The sequence below is a fragment of the Cygnus atratus genome, chromosome 2 (assembly GCF_013377495.2).
Source record: "Cygnus atratus isolate AKBS03 ecotype Queensland, Australia chromosome 2, CAtr_DNAZoo_HiC_assembly, whole genome shotgun sequence".
NCBI classification, from domain to species: Eukaryota; Metazoa; Chordata; class Aves; order Anseriformes; family Anatidae; genus Cygnus; species Cygnus atratus.
In genome coordinates this window covers 97,872,045-97,890,916 of record NC_066363.1, presented here as the reverse complement: position 1 = coordinate 97,890,916, position 18,872 = coordinate 97,872,045, and the positions used below count along the sequence as shown (strand labels likewise).

At 35.6% G+C, this 18,872-nt stretch overlaps 1 protein-coding gene across 1 annotated transcript in view; it reads left to right on the top strand.

Annotated features, from left to right (window-relative positions):
* The window catches only part of ZNF236 (zinc finger protein 236), a 72,838-nt gene that overhangs the window by 33,093 nt on the left and 20,873 nt on the right, over positions 1 to 18,872 (top strand). Inside the window, exons 11-22 of the mRNA XM_035550667.1 lie at positions 1,085 to 1,357; positions 3,406 to 3,609; positions 6,291 to 6,435; positions 8,239 to 8,499; positions 8,743 to 8,993; positions 9,595 to 9,696; positions 14,575 to 14,726; positions 15,912 to 16,018; positions 16,118 to 16,269; positions 16,383 to 16,595; positions 17,076 to 17,355; positions 17,809 to 17,912. Of these exons, the coding sequence (XP_035406560.1) occupies positions 1,085 to 1,357; positions 3,406 to 3,609; positions 6,291 to 6,435; positions 8,239 to 8,499; positions 8,743 to 8,993; positions 9,595 to 9,696; positions 14,575 to 14,726; positions 15,912 to 16,018; positions 16,118 to 16,269; positions 16,383 to 16,595; positions 17,076 to 17,355; positions 17,809 to 17,912 (2,244 nt within the window). The remainder of the gene's footprint in view (positions 1 to 1,084; positions 1,358 to 3,405; positions 3,610 to 6,290; positions 6,436 to 8,238; positions 8,500 to 8,742; positions 8,994 to 9,594; positions 9,697 to 14,574; positions 14,727 to 15,911; positions 16,019 to 16,117; positions 16,270 to 16,382; positions 16,596 to 17,075; positions 17,356 to 17,808; positions 17,913 to 18,872) is intronic.

Below are 18,872 nucleotides of genomic sequence, written 5' to 3'. Positions count from 1 at the left end.
ATGGAGTAGCAATAACTGAAGTTACACTATTAAATATTCTGGATTTAGATCAGTGGAATTTTTGGAAAAGGACAGAAAATAGAAATCTTCTTCCCTGTTTCTCCTATCATCCTTCTTTGAGGAGGATTGGGATTTCATGGTGTGTCCCAGAGCAGAGGGTTCTTGCAAGCTCTCCTTTTCCTCTTTTGGAAGTGAGGCCTCACATGGACACAAGTACAATGCTGTTGCCTCATACAGATTATCACTGATGTTGCATGTCTAAGTCTGTAACCTGAAACTAGTGATTGAGTTGTAAATTTATGTTCACAACTGTACAGGCTCTACTGGGCTGATGTGAAATGCCGGTGTATCTGCTGAACAGCTCTGCCTTTATGTCATTGGTCCAAATGCAACCCATATTACTTCTAAACACACCTGTAACGTTCCTTTCAGTTGTTCACTTCTTGTGTGGTAGCTGTATCTGTATCATAAATTGAACTAGAAATAGAGATAAACGGAGAACAGTGTACTTTGAGCCTGAAAGGGTCCTTAGATGAGAACTGTGAGGGATTCATGGCTTTCTTGAATATGGATAAGAGAGTGCCATATAAAGTAACCCCTCCAGTGAGATACGTAAGTCTTTAGTACTTAAAATAATTTGTAGGTGTGGTTATGGAGGAATTACATTTACTGTTGAACAATTTTGTGTTAGATGTGGTATTTATAAGTTAACTGGTATATTATACTGCATTATGCCTACATTTGAAGTGGCATTCAAGCTGCATTGTTTCTTGTTATTCTGTGAAATCAGACATTTCTTAGCTTCATTTTTCTTTTCTCTCCTTTCTTCCTTTTCAGTAGCATAAAAATCTTTGAATTTCAACAGGATTTTGTTTTTCATTCCAGCCCGTCACTACTTTTGTGAAGTAGAATGCATCTGATTGAGAAGTTAATTGTCTACAGAGTGTGTTGTAGTGGCATCTGCAAAATGTGTTTGTGTTCTTTTTGATTACTTAGTATAATGGTGTCAGTATAGTGGAACTTATAAAACAAAACTGTTAAAATACTTCAAACAAATTAAATTTGGTTTCGTTTCTTATTTCAGGTTCTATACGTGAAGAAAATGGAATAAGGTGGCATGTTTGTCCTTACTGCTCTAAAGAATTTAAAAAACCAAGTGATTTAGTGCGCCACATTCGCATTCATACCCATGAGAAGCCATTCAAGTGTCCCCAGTGTTTCCGCGCATTTGCCGTTAAGAGTACTCTCACAGCACACATAAAAACACACACTGGCATTAAAGCTTTCAAGTGCCAATTTTGTATGAAATGCTTTTCCACCTCAGGGAGTTTAAAAGTTCACATTCGTCTACATACAGGTAAGGTCCCAAAACTGCTGGTGTGTTTTCGATAATGTGAGTGAGGCTTCAAACAAATACATACAATGTGAAGTGCTTAATTATAGAGGTGTCTATCATGCTGTGGATATCTACCATGGAATAAATCAATATCTACCATGGAATAAATCAGTTTCATTGTCTTAAATGATGAACTTAAAATTTCTGTCTTGGCTCTCTAGAGTTTCATGGCTTTGAAATTTTGGGCTTATAGAAAAGCCGTGGGCATTTAGTTTTCTGATGTGTCAGCTGTTGTTCCCTTTTAATACCAATTTATGAATGTATTTGATGATGCTTTCTAGAGAATCATACACTTAGACTTTGAGTTCTAATTTTACTTATTTACAGTTACCTTATTTACTCTGTATCTTTTATTTCCCCTTCTTTACACTCTTCAGTAATTTCATAGTATCTCTCAAGATTATTTACTTCCTATTTTATCTTCTGCAATAAGGTGTTGCATGGTGCTTTCACCAAAGTACCTGTTTTAAATATCTTGCGTTGCATACCCTAAAACTCTTCTCATTTGGTCTTTGTTTACGTCAGATATGATAGCTTCAAGATGTGTGGCTCAGCTTCTATCTTCTGCATAGATTGAAATGAATTTTCCGCTCTTGATGGACTACTTTGTCATTTTCTACTTTTTCATTCTTTGTTTGTGCTGCTAAATAAACTTTCAGCCAGATACTCATAAATGTGAAACTTTCACTTCTGTTTACATATTTTAATTCTGCAAGATATGGTTTCTTATTGACTTCTGTAAAAATGTTTGTAGCAAAGTTCTTTTCCTGTGTCATTTATTGGCTACGTGCATTTGGTCTTCAGTGTTTTGTGATCTAACACCTTTAGATAAATTTTTCAATTTTCCATTGAAATGTCAGTGTTGTATTCATCTGCAGAAATCCAACCTATTCAGTTTGCTTGAAGACTACATAATTCCATGTTCATGGAACTCCAGCATGTAACTCCTATTGGAGATGGACTTTTACTTCTTTCTCTGCCTATCAGGTTAGGGCTTGCAGGGTTAAGTTAAAGGGTCGCCTAGCCCTCTGTGCTGTCTCTGATGCAGACCTGCTGAAGAGGAGAAGCCTACAGTAATGCTTCTTCGCAGTGTACAACTAGTTTCCGCTGCTCTTTTGGGGCTGAGGGTTTTATGAAGCAGGCCACACCTTTATGTTAAGCAACACTGTCAATTTTTGTTTCAGGAACTTAGCTAATTGATTTTGAATCCATGTGAACTTACTGCCAGATAGACCATTATGAATTCAAATGTTGAGCTATATGTTAAGTGAAGTAACTTCTATTGCGTTCAATATTCTGCCCAGTAGTTTCATTTGGTGTTTCTGAGTTACTGTATTGTGAAGAGCAGCAGTTCGATCTTATTTCTTGCACGTATTTTCCACTGATTTTCTTTGTGGCACCTAGTCATGTTTTCTAGCCCTGTAAGTCCCAGATTTCCCCTTGAACAAAAGCTGAATGTTCATAAGCTTTGCCTGTCTCTGTAACTTAGTAAGTTCTCCAGTATGCGTTCCAAGGAGACCGTGTGTCCAGAACTGAATATTTCTGTTCAAAATACTACTGGATTTTGCAGTGAGAAAGTCATCCTTTAAAAATTCCCATTGGCACGCTTATTTGGCTGTCATCAAACACTGTTGACACTTCAGAGACAGTCAGAATTTCTTGAAACTTTTACAATGTTCATCTTTTTCATACTATTAGGTATCATTTGTCTGCGTGTTCGCTGATTCTTTTTTTTCTCACTTTTCTCTGACCTGGTATCTGCAATTTTTTGATAGCTTCTGGCACCTTTTGAAAATTGCTGTCTTTTTCCTGTTATAACCAGTTAGTAATTTGGCAATTTTATATTTACTGTTGATTGGATTTTATTGATGTTCTCTGAAAACATATTTAACAGTGAACACCTGGGTAGAAAGCAAAACAGAAAATGCAGAAAAGAATCTGTATACCAAAACTACGTTTCTGGGGAAGTAGAAATAAAATCAGAAACTAATTTTTTTAATCTTTTGCAGGTGTTAGGCCTTTTGCTTGTCCTCACTGTGACAAAAAATTTAGAACATCAGGCCACCGGAAAACTCATATAGCTTCACATTTTAAACACACGGAACTAAGAAAGCTGCGACATCAACGTAAACCTGCAAAAGTTCGAGTAGGAAAAACAAGTGTCCCTGTACCAGACATCCCTTTGCAAGAGCCCATACTCATCACTGATTTAGGTAAAGAGTGAGTAAATCTGTGTTTGCCTGTAAACATGAAATTTGGATTTCACTGGGAAACAAAAAGGTCACAGTTTAATCAAGCGAACACAATTAGACCTTACTCAGAAATATGTACTTTTGAGATTAGTCATCAGATAAACTAATAAACTTAGCTTCAGAAAAGCACTGTATTTCATAGTTTGCTTGAAACTCTCCTGTGCTTTCTGAGTTAATAAGAAGTCTTTTATTTACAGAGAAGTTGTATAAACCATAGAAATAAGTGTATGCATTTTTACCTTATGTTACTTGGACTTCAGCTTAACTACTGTTAGACATTTGGTATAGAAAAGGTGGCATACAGTCTTAGATTTTTCTTGAGTCAATCACGTTTATTCTAATTACATATATTAAATATGCCAGTGTTACAGATTTTAGTGCATTTGGTATAATTGTGACCTCAACTAAATTAGAGATAATATTTCAATAAAGGGCAGAATAGTTTTTGAACATACTACAGATAATTCATATAGTTCTTTTAATTCTGCTGTAGAAGAATTATTACATCATTATGTAAAACCACTTTTTGGAACAAGGTAAGTTGTCTCACAGCTCAATCAAGATATGTCCATTAGAGGTCGGTGTAGTGGGCAAGTTATTTACTCTCCATTGTTGTTTGATTCAACAGTCTGCTAACCCCTGCCTTGTCTGTTGTATAGTCAGCATTATGTAGTAGAAAATTGGTAATATATTTATCCTAAAATCTTTAAAAATCTACTTGTTTTCATTGCATACAATAATTCTTGGAAGCAAGAGTAATTGTTTATTTGGTGTCTGATATAAGATGTAAATTTTCAAAGAGTAGCAGCAAGGCTTAATCTGAAAGCTTCAGATACTCAGATTCTACAACCTTTCTTTCTTGAGAGAACCCAGGAACAGGTACAGTCATTTTTCTTGATTTTGAAGAAAAAAACCACTACAATAAAATTAAGATCTCTGCAGTGAAATTGCAATAGGCAGGGAGATGGAAGTAATATTAATGACAAAAAAAAAAAAAAGATACTATAAAAGCCCAGAGCAGAGCAGGCTGAGGGGAGGCCTTGTGGTCACCTGCAGTTCCCTCACGAGGGGAGCAGAGGGGCAGGCGCTGAGCTCTGCTCTCTGGGGACAGCGACAGGACCCGAGGGAACGGCATGGAGCTGGGACAATGGAGGGTCAGGCTGGGTGTTAGGGAAAGGTTCCTCACCAAGAGGATGGTCAGGCACTGGGACAGGCTCGCGAGAGATGTGGTCATGGCACCAAGCTGCTGGAGTTCAAGAAGTGTTTGGACAACATGGTCTGACTTTTAGGTAGTCCTGTGTGGAGCCAAGAGTTGGACTCAGGGATCTCGTGGGTCCCTTCCAACTCAGGATATTGTATGATTCTCATTCCTATTGCAGAAAGATGTCAGAAGAATTTTTCTGGGAGAAGATATTCTTCCCAGACTGAGTTAGCTGGGGAACATAAAGGAAATTTTGATTTACATATACACATACAGAAATATATATATATATATATATATAACATATATAACATATATATACATACACTTATTCAAATCACAGCCTGATAAACCTAAGCTCTTTTTGATGTTGCTGCAACCTCTCATCAAAAAGTAGAAAGTTTTCCTTTCCTTATCTTCTACCCTTTTCAAATATATTTGGAAGTCAGCAGAAACCCATTGGACTTTCCTTTCTGAATATGAAATACAGGGTTAGACTAAGCAGTTTGAAGAAGGAAAAATAGCATTAAGGGCTTTTTGGGTGAGTATTTAGTATCACAAAGGTATCTTTTGCTGCTTTATTGAAACTGCATCATTCATCAGTCTTTCATACTAGTGTTGTGATGAGTACTTTGTCATTCAGATGTGTGAATGACAGTGAGCTTGTTTACTTGAGAGCTCTGCTACTGTTCCCATTCTGTTACAGTGTTTGGAATGATGGCCTTATGTTGACTGCTTCTGAGACAGATACTCTTCTATTAGCAGTTGGATGTTTAGTAGCAGAAACTGTTACGTGATTTTCCAGAACTACCCTTAACTGGCTTCAGGGTACAGTGTGTAAAGAGTCTTTGTTTAAATAAGCCATCTTTGATTCTTTTTGCCCCCCAATAAATATTTGGAGTTACCCAGAAAATTAGCAAGCATGCTGATTAGGCAGAGTAGATCATATAAAAATAAAATATTTTAAAGTCGATTTTATATCATTTAAGTAAGGCTGTTACATATCATGGCAAACTAATTTTCACACGAGATACATATTAAATATGTCATGTTGTAATATATATGTGGGTACATTAAATGTTATGTGGATAAGATGGAGGTAGGAAAAACAAAGCATCTGATTGGCAGTGAATTCATAACAGTTGACTTTCTTTAAAATTGATTTTTATTTTGGATATATGTGAGGCTTAATGTAATGAAGTTGACCTATGGATTAAAAAAAATCAACACTCAGCATGCATGATAGTGTGTATAATGCAAAGTAGATGAATATATATAATCTCAAATAGGTGCTGAAAATGTGCTAATTTTCTTATATTCTTTTGTACCAAAAGTCTAGTCGTAAGTTTTTTATTTTTTTTTCAAATACTAGCTTTCCAGATTACTGCAACTTTGGAATATCTTTTATCAATTATTTTTTCCTTTGTGTTTTTATGTGTAGGTCTTATCCAGCCAATCCCAAGGAATAGCCAGTTCTTCCAAAATTATTTTAACAACAATTTTGTGAATGATGCAGACAGACCATATAAGTGTTTTTATTGCCATCGAGCCTATAAAAAATCTTGTCATCTTAAACAACATATCAGGTAAAATAAACATGAAGGAGGAAGGAAATGTACACAATAACAAATCTTATGGAAAAGTATGAAATTTACACATTGGTCACTGAAAAGGCTTCTTTTCGTTGTTTTAATTGTCTTTAAGTAGTGAACCAGTGATAACTGATTTTTCTGGTAATGTTGAAGGAGATTTTGCACTAATTTGTGCCTGTGCACAGTTCTAGCAGTATGCATGGTTGTGTTTATCTTGCAGTTCATTAAAAGTAGAATTCTTTTTTTTCCTAAATGGTATATAGAAAACTGCAAGCATTGCACGCAAGTTCTTGTAATAATTTTGTAAATGCGTACTCCAAATCGTCTGCTTTGTATGTAGCTGCTATTATTTGAGAAGGAAATCAGCCTCATGTTGTTTTCTAGTTTCTATGTACTGAACCTAAAAATTTAGGCTTAAAATGTAATCACGTAAACATTCTTGGGGTCTCCTGGTTCCTTCAAGTTCTGTTCAAGTTCCATAGTGTGGGTATTTGTTAAAACCCTAAAACCATGGAGTTATAGAAAAAATTGAGGTCTGAGGAGCACCAGTGGAGGTAACTAGTATAACCTTGTTTTTGAAAGAAGAGCTAGCTTCAAAGTTAGGTCAGGTTGCTCCAAGCCTTGACAACGTTTTGTGGGCCAAATAATTGGAAGAGAAGACGGGGGGGGAGGGGGAAGTCATGATTACTATGACCTAAGTAAAGATTCCTTGCAAGCAGGTGGTGATCTGCTTACATCTGCAACGTGAGCTCTACATGACTTTTGTACTTTCTCTAATTTAAATTGAGATATGTAGATCTGTCTATCGTACTCTTCTTTACTATGGCATCTGGTGTGGTGGTCATAGACTTCTGAAAGTACTATAATCATAAACCATCCCTAACTTTCCCCAGTTCCAGCTGGTTATTTTATTAAATCCTGGTTCTTTTATCTTCCATTTGCTAGCATTCACACTGTCCTTCTCCTAGTTCTCACTCCTCAGAAACTACAGTTGTAACTTTAAAAATCCTCATTTCACTCTGCTCCATTTCCTAACTTGTCATTCAGTCTGTGTTACATCCCAGTGGAGTCTTAAACGGAAACTCTGATATCTCTGGAAGGAAGGATTTATTGAGCAGGAGATAGTATTCAGAAGTGGGGAAACTCTCTCACCTATACTAACAGTTTTCACATAGCAGTCTGAAGTACTAATTACACCATGCTTTTTTCAGGGAGTGTTCAGGATGGTCATAGTTCTGTTCCCAAAACTTAGCTTCTAGAAAATTGGCTGCAGATTGTAGTTACTTAAAACTTAGTTGTTAGTGAACCGTAGAAGATGTATTAGAGACAAAAAAGCCCTCTTTATTGTTGAAATTCAGTCAAAGGTATCCAAGACTTTCATTAAGAGATTGCCAGAGTAGCAGTTAATATGTGCAGGATAATATATTTTTCTCTGAATTTTTGGGGACATTGTTTTAGCTAGAATGAGCAGACTGCATGTGAATGATATTATCTTAGTCTAAAGAGCATATTCAGTTCAACCCAAATGGCGTAATTCAGGCAAAGTCTGACCAGAAAAGGCAGCTGGAATGCAGAACATGGTGAAAGCTGTGAAGACAATATTGCTTCTGGCCCTGCCAATGATGACATACAGGACATGTATAATTTACTGAAGCTATAATATCCAAATTTTGTTAACTTAGGCCTCTTCCATCCATATAGCAGTTGTTTTCATTTTCTTTATTTTACTCTTTTGAAAATTTATTATCTTACTGCCTTTTGGAATCAAACATAAATCTTCTCCTTTCTCTTAAAAAGGTCACATACTGGTGAAAAGCCATTTAAGTGCTCTCAGTGTGGAAGAGGTTTTGTGTCAGCGGGAGTTCTGAAAGCGCATATTAGAACACACACTGGACTGAAAGCTTTTAAGTGTCTTATATGCAATGGGGCCTTCACTACTGGTGGTAGCCTCAGGCGACATATGGGAATCCATAATGACCTTCGACCATATATGTGTCCGTATTGTCAAAAAACATTCAAAACATCACTAAACTGTAAAAAACACATGAAGACTCATAGGTATGTTTACAATTTTTATGCAACTCCTTCGATGTATATCAGTAGTCCTTTCTTAAAGATACTTCAAAAGGCAGCTTTGCTCAGTCTTAAATGCTAATAATCGAATACGGATATTTGTTTCTGGGTAGCAAATACTTAGCTCGCTCTGTAGGCATAGTAAATTATGCTGTATAATAATAAAAAAAAAAAAAGACATAATGTATGTCTAAAGCCACAAAAAAACCTTCTTACCTTTATTTGCAGGTACGAACTTGCACAGCAACTTCAGCAGCATCAGCAGTCTGCTTCAATAGATGACTCTACAGTAGATCAGCAGAGCATACATGTTTCCACACAGATGCAAGTGGAGATTGAAAGCGATGAGCTTCAGCAGTCAGAAGCTGTTGCAACAGATCAGCAGGCTATTTTAGAGTTAGACCAGCAGCCAGTAGTAGGCACAGAAGAAACAGCACTAGAACAACAATTGGCTGATCAGCCTTTAGAGCAAGATGAGGGTGAGTATTTGAAACATGATGAGGTTTATGATGAGGTCAGTTTCTTCCAAAATTCAAATGATTTTGGTTTCAAGACAATGCGAGTAAATAACTAGAAAAGTACATGGAGTAAAAAGTTCACCACTTAGCATATTATACAATTTTATTCATTAGTTTTTAGGCGTACTGTTAAAAATATAAAACTATGTATTAAACTTTACACATTTATTTGTATCACAAACAAAACTGCTAAATATATTGAAAATAACGTGGCCAAAAACTTTTTCATCTCTATTTTTAATAAAAAGCACTGCTGTATAGTCTGCTTAGAAAGTAATACCTATGATTTGAGGTCGGAAAATACAAAATGCTTGGTCAATTTATTCTATTAGTGATGATAGAACAAAGTATTTTACTTAAGCTTTTTTGCTTTTTTTCATAGTAAGTACAAGAGCCTACAATAAGCAAAGATTTAAATACCTGTTCAGCTAATAATTTTTTTTGTTTTTTAATATAGGAAAAATTCAAATGACTAAAATATAATTTTTCAGGAATAACTGAATTATCCAATTAATTCCATCTTTTCGTGATACATATATTTTTTTCATCTCCCCCATTTCAGATAGATTTGTGACATCCCAGCATACTTTACAAGAAAACATCGCTCAGTTCGAGCAACAAGCTATAACACAGCAGTCATTTGATCAACAGGGCTTATCACAAGGTTAGTAATAAATAAAGCTTTTATGAAGGTTTTGAAGGTGATCTTTATAAATGTGGTTTTACGGCATAGCTATCAAAAAACATTTTAAAATTGAGCATCCACAATCAATGTAGCTGCAAGGCAGATAACTTGCAAAAGCATTTTCTTAAATTACTATTTTGAAACTATATTTGCTAGAATATACAGAATACTTGAATATAATTAGATTTTGCTTTTATGAGCTGATGATTAGCCGTTACAGTATGGGGCTTGTAGTCAGGCATTTTGTAGTCTTTCCTTGATTGTGTTGGTAATTGCTGTGACAGTAGGCAGTCCACAGAACTTCCCCATCTAACTGTACCTGCTACTAACTTGAGATGATCAGAAACATGCTCTACGATTTGATTGAGTAGCTGTTGAGATTTGTGATACATTATCATGTAAAAATCATTGTTTCACTTAATGACAGCGTTTTTTTTATATTCTATAAACCTGCATACATAATAAATTAAAAGTTCATAAACGCTTGGAAGTTTTTTTTTATTCTAGCTTTAAAATACTCAGGTGTAAGAGATGCTTTTGTAGCCTGTAGAGAATGAAGTTAGTTTTCCTTCGCTTTTCACTTCTGTCTTTCTTGAGTTGTTGCTTGATATGATGTTACTAGTTCTTGTTTGGTTGGGTTTGGGTGTGGTGTTACATTGAAGTTTTTTGTTTGTTTTGGTTGGTCTCTTCCTCCTTTTTTCTGACTCTAGCAAAGAACTTTAGCTGGTAATCAGCAATTGGTATCCCATCTGATTAAACTTCTACGTTAATTTCATTCCCTGATTAATTGTAGAGTGCTTTCTGTAAAAATGTTATCAACTGCTAAATTGTGTGACAGTGTGAAGTAGTGTAATTTCTTGCCAATTTTAATTCTCTAGGTTGTGCTGCTTTGTATGTCACTGGGAAAAGAAATTAGTCTCCACCTTTATTAAGTAAGACTGAACCAGGTCCTATTAAAACCCTGTGGATTACTTTCATTAGTTACCTATTCAGTTTTTCCAAATGAACAAAAAGAGACTGCAGAATAAAAATGCAACCTTTTCACCCTCAGCGTAACTTTCAGTGTGATGATGTTTTTTGTTTGGATTTTTACAGCTCTTTTGAGCTTAAAAATCCAATATGCAGACCTTGTTTTGCTATTTTTATTTAGACTTCAGTTTCTAGTGTGTTATTTTCTTCATTAAGTGAATGTTAAATACCGAGTGCTTTTTTCTGGGGAGGGGAAAAAAAAAGATACTTCTTGATCCTACAAAACAATTCTTTCATCAGAAATCTAGGCTGATCATCAGTACAGTATAAAACTGGTACAGGAGAATCAGAACAAGTGTGGTTTTATTTAAGGCTCATTTGTATAAGATGTCTCCTATTCTACTTGGAATCTCATCCACAGATTCCCTACTCTTTGAAGTTTCCTTGAAGATCCTGGAGCCCTACAAAATTTTTGAATTTCAGGTAGGTAAGCATTTGCGCGGATGCATGCGTTAAATTGGTCGACCCTCTCCCTATGTCTGCATCTGTGCTTCATGCTCCTAATTTCTTTTTCCTATCAGCTAGGCAGAGCATTCAAGCTCAAGACGTTGTCTTTTTTTTTCCTTGATATTTGTAGGCTGTATTCTTGCTAAAATAGTTTGGGTCATTGTTTATTAATAGAACATCAAAGTTTTTAGAAAATCTTCAGTAAGGTTTTTTTTTTAATTTTTTTGAGAAAGGAAATCTTTGCATTTCATCCAGATGATGCTGATTTCTACGTATGCACAGACCTGTTAGAACTTGTTTTTTTTCTTTCTGGTTTGTTTGTAATACTTTTCAGTAGTATAAGTATTAGTTACTAGTACAAACAGAATTTCTGGTTTGTTCAGATAGATTTTCTTCTTGATATGCTCAGACTTGGTAAAAAGTGTGTATCTTTTGAGGGTGCTTCTGTGTCATAATCTGGTATTCATTTTAGCTAGTTCTGAAGATAGTAAAAGCACTTCAGTGTTCTTTGTAATTTTACGTATTCAGGCATCTTCATTTGAAGACTTTTCAGTGAGGTCAGAACAACCAAACAGATCCTTTATCAGAACATGTCTTTAGGCTGTTGAACATCATCTGTCACCAAACATGTTTTCATATAGATTATGTCACCCTTTCTTCCTTAAAATATCCCTGTAAGCATGGTTGAATGTTAATAATTCAATTAGTGGAGATGGGGGAAGTGTTTATGAAATACTACAAGAATTCCAAATACTATTATTCTGTTGCCTACATGAATATACCCTTGCCACTGGACTGCTGTTTTGCTTTCTTAAGAAGTTGATTTTCAATCCTAAGACTTGAAATTCCTATTTTTTTCAGTAACTATTTACACATCGGTTCTAATGAATACTGTTCAGGTGGTTCCAAAAGTTACCTGGGAAACAAACCTCCAGAACATTTGATTGCTAGTTGTGGATCTGTGCAGTGATAAACATGTGCATGTAGATGCATTTGTAATTTTGAATGACCTGTCAGTTTGGAAAAGAAAGACACAAGGTTGTTATTACAAACTAAGATACTGTATTTTCTATGAACTATTACACAGTAGGTTTCTGATTCTTACGTCAAGCCCATGTGTCTCCAGTAGTAAACCGATTTCCAGCATATTCTATTTTGTTTAGTAATTTTTATCAATGTAGAAGAGAATAGGTTGGGTAATGTTATAAAGCCAAGAGAAAATGAACGTTGCAAATGAATGCTTGTACTGAACATAAAGCTGATCCAAGTTTAGAACTCTTTGTAGTAAGAGACTCCCTTTATTATACAGACCTTAAGTTGTTTTCTGTTCTTTGCTTGGCAAAAGAAAGTTAAGCAGAAGTTTCTGTGAAATGATAGTGATGGAAAGTAAGAACAGAAATTCAAGGCTATGAATTTTGTCTCTTACTTAGACATAGCCTATCTCATTTACTTATGTTTTTTGTTTAATGTTGTTCCGTGAAAATAGTCTGGTAGTGGCAAATGTCTTTACTGTACTCAGAGTTGTCAGATCTTTTTAAAATATTGAGTGGAAATTGACCTTCGACCTAGGTGTCGAGCAACATAGTGATGCATCACTTACGTTCTTTTTATAGCTTATTGCTATATTTATTCTAGAACTACTTTCAGAAGTAGTATTTCTTTCTTCATTTTGTCCCAAAATACATCTAAATTCAGAACTTTTCTTCCCGAGCACTCTGTTCCAGGATTCTTTCTGGGAAACTTTTCAGAAGGCCTATAATTGCTTTTATTAAAACATTGTAAAATGAAATAGGTGATGGTATAGTAGCTTTTTTGTTTTTTTCCTTCTTAGCAAAAATCAGTTACTGATCTAAGAATTTTTTTTAACATTTGATAGTTATGTCCATTTTTTGTATGTAGGGCGTGGAAGTGGCATCACTTTAGTTTCTCAGTTTCTTGAAGCTTATTTTTGTATGTGTTCTCATCTTATGTAATGGGAATACCAGTTTTCCGTAACAGAGCTTTTAAAATATGTTTCAAAACAGCAATTAGTGTCCCTTTAAAGACCATAAAGCTTTGCGTTGCTGTTTTTCAGGCTACTTTTTTTTGTCATTTAATTAAGAGTAATTCGAGTGCAAGGTTCAGCTTGTTGAATCCTTTTTTCTTGTAATCTTGGTAGTTCTAGGAGAAAATCTAAGACACAAGTTGTGGCATTAGGTTTTATGCTGAATTACCACCTGACTAATAATGCTCTCAAGAGTTGTTTACGTTTGTGCCTTCATTCTGTGATGTAAGTGATAGCACTTAACTAGTTTTTTTCTTTCTATATTGATAATAATATCCTTACGCTGTGAAAATATCTTCTGGGAAAATTTCTGCTTATACTTAACTCATCCCAGTGTTTGATAAACGTAATTCAAAACATTCTCTAAGCATTGCTTTTTTGGCCTCTGATGCTGTGATCATCTGATATGGGTTTTTGTTTCTAGCCTGTTTCATAATCTTCACCCTTTTTGTCCGCTGAAGGCAAACTGCACAGAAATAATGAAATTGTTGCCCTTATTAATTACTCATACTTGTGGTTTCATTTCTTCCAATATAACACTGATTTTATTTAATATTAGAAGTATTAGGGTTTGGAAGGGTTGATAAAAGGGCATCTCTAATAGCATAAAGAAAATTGAAATCTGAGCTATATTTTCCTGGCTTTGAGTCAGTGATACTATCAGTTTGTTCATTCATTTAGAAAAAGAATTGGTTAAGATCTGGTATTTTAGAAGAACAAAACCAAACAAAAATTTCAGGTCTTCATACTGGAAATGTGAATTAAAAATGTGTTTATTTTTACTTTGCAGTTTGCCTTTGAGAGGCCATACTTTACTGTTATCTAAAGAGTGGGAATATGTGGAGGAGATCCAAAGTAGGAGAAAATGGGGTTGCTTTATCAGAAACTGGAGTTCTCCTATTGGGTCATCTCCTCCACTCACCCGCCATCCTCCCCACTGAGCTTTGCATCCTTGTGATCGGCTTCCAGTGTAGTTAAGGGAGCGTGGTACCAACATGGATAAAGGGAGATGGGTCAACCTGTTTGACACATGCATGCTTACATACAAGAAATTCAAAATTTCAATGGCTCTAAGGTAATTGTGGCACCTTGAAGAAACTTCAAACAGTGTTTTTCTGTGGAGGAGATTGTCCAATAGAATTCCAGCTAATGGTAAGTAACTCAATTATGCATATTATGTAGATCCCAGAAACATGTATTTTGCCACTCAGAGTATAAAATGAGCATTACCATATAGTAATACTACTTAATCTCTTTTGAAGGTAGTCTTTAAAAAAAGTGGTGTTATTGAGTCCCATTCAGTGTGTTTTCTGGTTTTGTGACTTTTAATTTGACAGGTTTTACAGTGAATGACAGCTACAATCAACAGACTCAATTTCCAGCTGTACAGCAGCTGCAGGATTCAAGCACACTTGAATCTCAGGCTCTTTCAACGAGTTACCATCCACCAACCCTTCTTCAAGTTCCAAATACAGACACTATTAATGTAGTAAGTACTGCTAGATGGCAGAATCCATTGTTTTGTGTTCAGTGATGATTTTATTGAGTTCTTTAATAAATGATTTTGTAAAGTGACAAATAGGGAAAGTTTCATGATTTCTTTTCTAGATTGCTTTTTTTTTTTTGGAGTAGCTAGGGAGAAAAAGGGAGGGGGTGGTATGTAAGTGACATGGCTATTTGTTTCATAAAAAGGTTTGTATGATTTGGTGCTCTAGGCATTTAAAAGGATATAATGCTATGAAGTAAAATTGTAAGCCTGAAGCTAAGGAACCTGTATGAGTCTTCTCATGTGACTTATTGTTATAAGACAATCTTGTATTATTGCACTATATTCTTTCCTAATTCTTAAATTCTTACAGATGTGATCAAGCAATAAAAAGAACGTTATAAATATGTAGTTATCATTCATGGAGCTTGCATATTACAGTGTAGAGAGTTCTTTCATAGTTCTCATCTGGTTAAATTTGTAAGAATTTAGTTACTTATAAAAAACACCACAGTTTAAATAGTACTTTTTATTATGTTAACAGTATCTAGTGCGAAGACCATCTCTAGCAGTGGGGAGTGTCTTTACAATGCTGATACTGAGCTGCATGAATTATAGCCCTTTTATGCTTTTTTGCAAAGGGCAAATGCCAGTCAGGGAATTAGGTTTTAGAGTCTGGAAATGTTGGAGTAAATTCAGCCTTTGGAGTTTTTTTCTTAATGTTACAGCATGCTGTTTTTCTGGAGGATTTGTCTGTAGCTGTTGCTTAGAGGGAAAAACCTGTTCAGAAAGTAGTCAAGAACTATCAGCACCACCGTGTATTTTGCTACTTGGTCTGGGGCTCGTGCTGTTTAAAATGGCTGCTTTAGTGTTAAATTTAACCCTTCAAACATTAGAAAATCTAGGAGACTTGAGACTTTTTTCTTCTAGATTGGTAGGGAGGTGTGAGTACACCTCGTGTTTATTCTGGTTTAGTAGGTGCAAGTTTTGCTATTTTCCTTCTCACTTGGAAAGAGTGAGGTATTGTATTGCACTCAATTTCTTGACATGAATTTGTGAAAGGGTAGATTTCTGGCATTGCTTCGATTAATTTGTATTAACTTCAAATACTATATTTTTCCTTACCTACTTGTGTGGCTTTGTTTCAATATTGTGTTGCTGAAATTTACTTGAGGCTTTGATTTTTAGACTACTCGGTTGATACAAGATCAGTCATCACAAGAAGAACTTGAATTGCATACCCAGCGGCCTCATTTTCTTGAGGACAATGAAGATCAAAGCAGGCGTTCATATAGGTTTGTTATACTTAACTTTTAGGATCAGTCAAAGATTTTCCTGAATTTCTTATGGCTACTAACTACATGCAACTAATGAAAATAATTTTCTTTTAATAGATGTGAATATTGCAACAAGGGTTTTAAGAAATCCAGCCATTTGAAACAACATGTACGATCACATACTGGTGAGAAGCCTTATAAATGCCAACTATGTGGCCGTGGCTTTGTTTCATCAGGAGTTCTTAAGTCACATGAAAAGACTCATACAGGTAACAGAGTATACCAGCTCTGCATTTCCTTAACTCAGAAGGTTTACAATACCAAATTTGTATACATAAATTAGAAGAACTGCATGCTACTTACTTGTTTCTGTTATTTTAAGGAGTTAAAGCATTCAGCTGTAGCATTTGCAATACGTCCTTCACAACTAATGGCAGCCTTACAAGGCACATGGCAACTCACATGAGCATGAAGCCTTACAAGTGCCCATTCTGTGATGAAAGTTTTCGAACAACAGTTCACTGCAAAAAACATATGAAAAAACATCAGGCAGTCTCCTCAGCTGTAGCAGCAGCTACAGAAACAGGAGGGGGAGGTAATTTCATTTTTTACTCTTACCGTACTTACTACGTAACAAGTACAAATATTTCAGTGGATTACATGAATGCTGTAACAGTAATGCTATAAATTAGCCTTCAAGCATGGGTAATGTCCTGAGCCACTGAAAATACTTTTTTGTCTAAATTGTTTAAAGAAATCAGTTTGCCAGGAGCCTGTCCAGTGTAGTCAGAGTATTGTGTTCCATAGTTATTTTAATGTGCCACTAAAAGGGATTTTTTTTGTCTTGAATAACTTATACCTGTATTTAATTGTTGTAAAAATAGGAGTTACAAATCTAGCTCTATTTAAAATAAATATAAACATCTAGGTAGATCTCTGAAAGAGATATAAGTTCAAATTCAGGCCACAGACTTTAAGTCCACACAGTGGTCATGTGTTTCTTGGCCACCCTTTATTTTCATAATTTCAGCTGACAGATTAGGCTAAACAGGTGTATATATATATTTTTTGATAGTTACGTGTGTTGAAGATGACGAAGAAAACTCTGAAAGAACTTCAAGAAAATCTCGTCCTGGAGTTATAACTTTCACAGAAGAAGAAACAGCAGAACTGGCAAAGATTAGGCCTCGAGAAAGTGCCACAGTCTCAGAAAAAGTTCTTGTTCAGTCTGCTGCAGAGAAAGACAGAATTAGTGAGATCAAAGATAAGCAGGCAGAACTGGAAGCAGAGCCTAAATACGCTAACTGTTGCAGTTACTGCCCCAAAAGCTTTAAAAAGCCCAGTGATTTAGTCAGGTAAGAAATGGAAAACTTCTATATCTTCTTAGATCTCTAAATTCTTCACCAGATACTTTGTCACAAAAAAGTTATATGAAACCTTTATTGCTAAGCTAAGGCTTGACTCTTACTTATGTACGTTTGTCTTTTTTTTTTTCCAGTATGGTTTAAAAATACGTGTCAGAATGCTGGTTTAGTCAGATACAGAATATGCAGCCTTTTTATATTTCTTGTTTCCTGCACTATTAAAACAGTTGTTAAGTTTTAGATTATTTTTCTTGCAATAGAACTTGCATATAAAAACATAAAAATCAGTTCAAAAAATAGCGCTTAAATCATCTTCTTTACTAGTTCTGCTTAATGTTACATTAAGTATTCGATAAAATCTAAAATTAGTAAGATGTAGAATATTCCTGGAAACTGATATAAAAGGTATAGATTCACGTAATACATGTATTCTGGAATTATTAGGCATGTTCGTATCCATACTGGAGAGAAGCCGTATAAGTGTGAAGAATGTGGGAAGAGTTTCACTGTAAAATCCACTCTAGATTGTCATGTTAAAACACACACAGGTCAGTAAGATTTTGAATGTCTTTGTTGAGAATCTTGTAACTATCTTAACAGGCTCTCTTAACTTGAAGATTTTGCAAGGAATGGTGCATTTCACTATGACGTGGGGAATGGGAATGCTAGGTGACACTTCCTGTGCTTACAGCATCCTCAAATGAGTCATTATTTTGAATAAACCATATTATTACTATGTCCTATACCAGTAGGCTTATAAAGTAGAATCATGGAATCATTAAGGTTGGAAAAGACCTCCAAGATCATCTGGTCCAACCATCCACCTACCACCAATGTCACCCACTAAACCATGTCCCTTAGCGCCAGGTCCAGCCTTTCCTTGAACACCCCCAGGGACGGTGACGCCACCACCTCCCTGGGCAACCCATTCCAATGCCCAACTGTTCTTTCTGAGAATAAATGTCTTCTAATTCCCATCATAAACCTCCCCTGCTGCAACTTGAGGCCATTCCCTCTAGTCCTATCACTAGTTATCTGTGAGAAGAGGCCGACCCCCAGCTCCCCACAGCTTCCTTTCAGGTAGTTGTAGAGAGCAATCAGGTCTCCCCTGAGCCTCCTCTTCTCCAGACTAAACAACCCCAGTTCCCTCAGCCGCTCCTCACAGGACTTGTGTTCCAGGCCCTTCACCAGCTTCGTAGCCCTTCTCTGGACATCTTCTAGGGCCTCGATGTCCTTCTTGTGGTGAGGGGCCCAAAACTGAACAGAGTACTTGAGGTGTGGCCTCACTGGAGCAGTTTTAGCTCATGGAAAAAGTATATATGTACCTGCAATCTTTTTAACCATTATCACTGGATACATTTTCTTTGTTTATCGTATTATGACTTTTATTTAACATTGCTCTTCTCTTCAGGTGGACTTTTTGAAATATATCCACATTTCTAGTCATTTCTTTCTATTGTTAGGACTTGTGTTTAAAATCAGTTTAAAGTCTTTTAATATGTAATAAG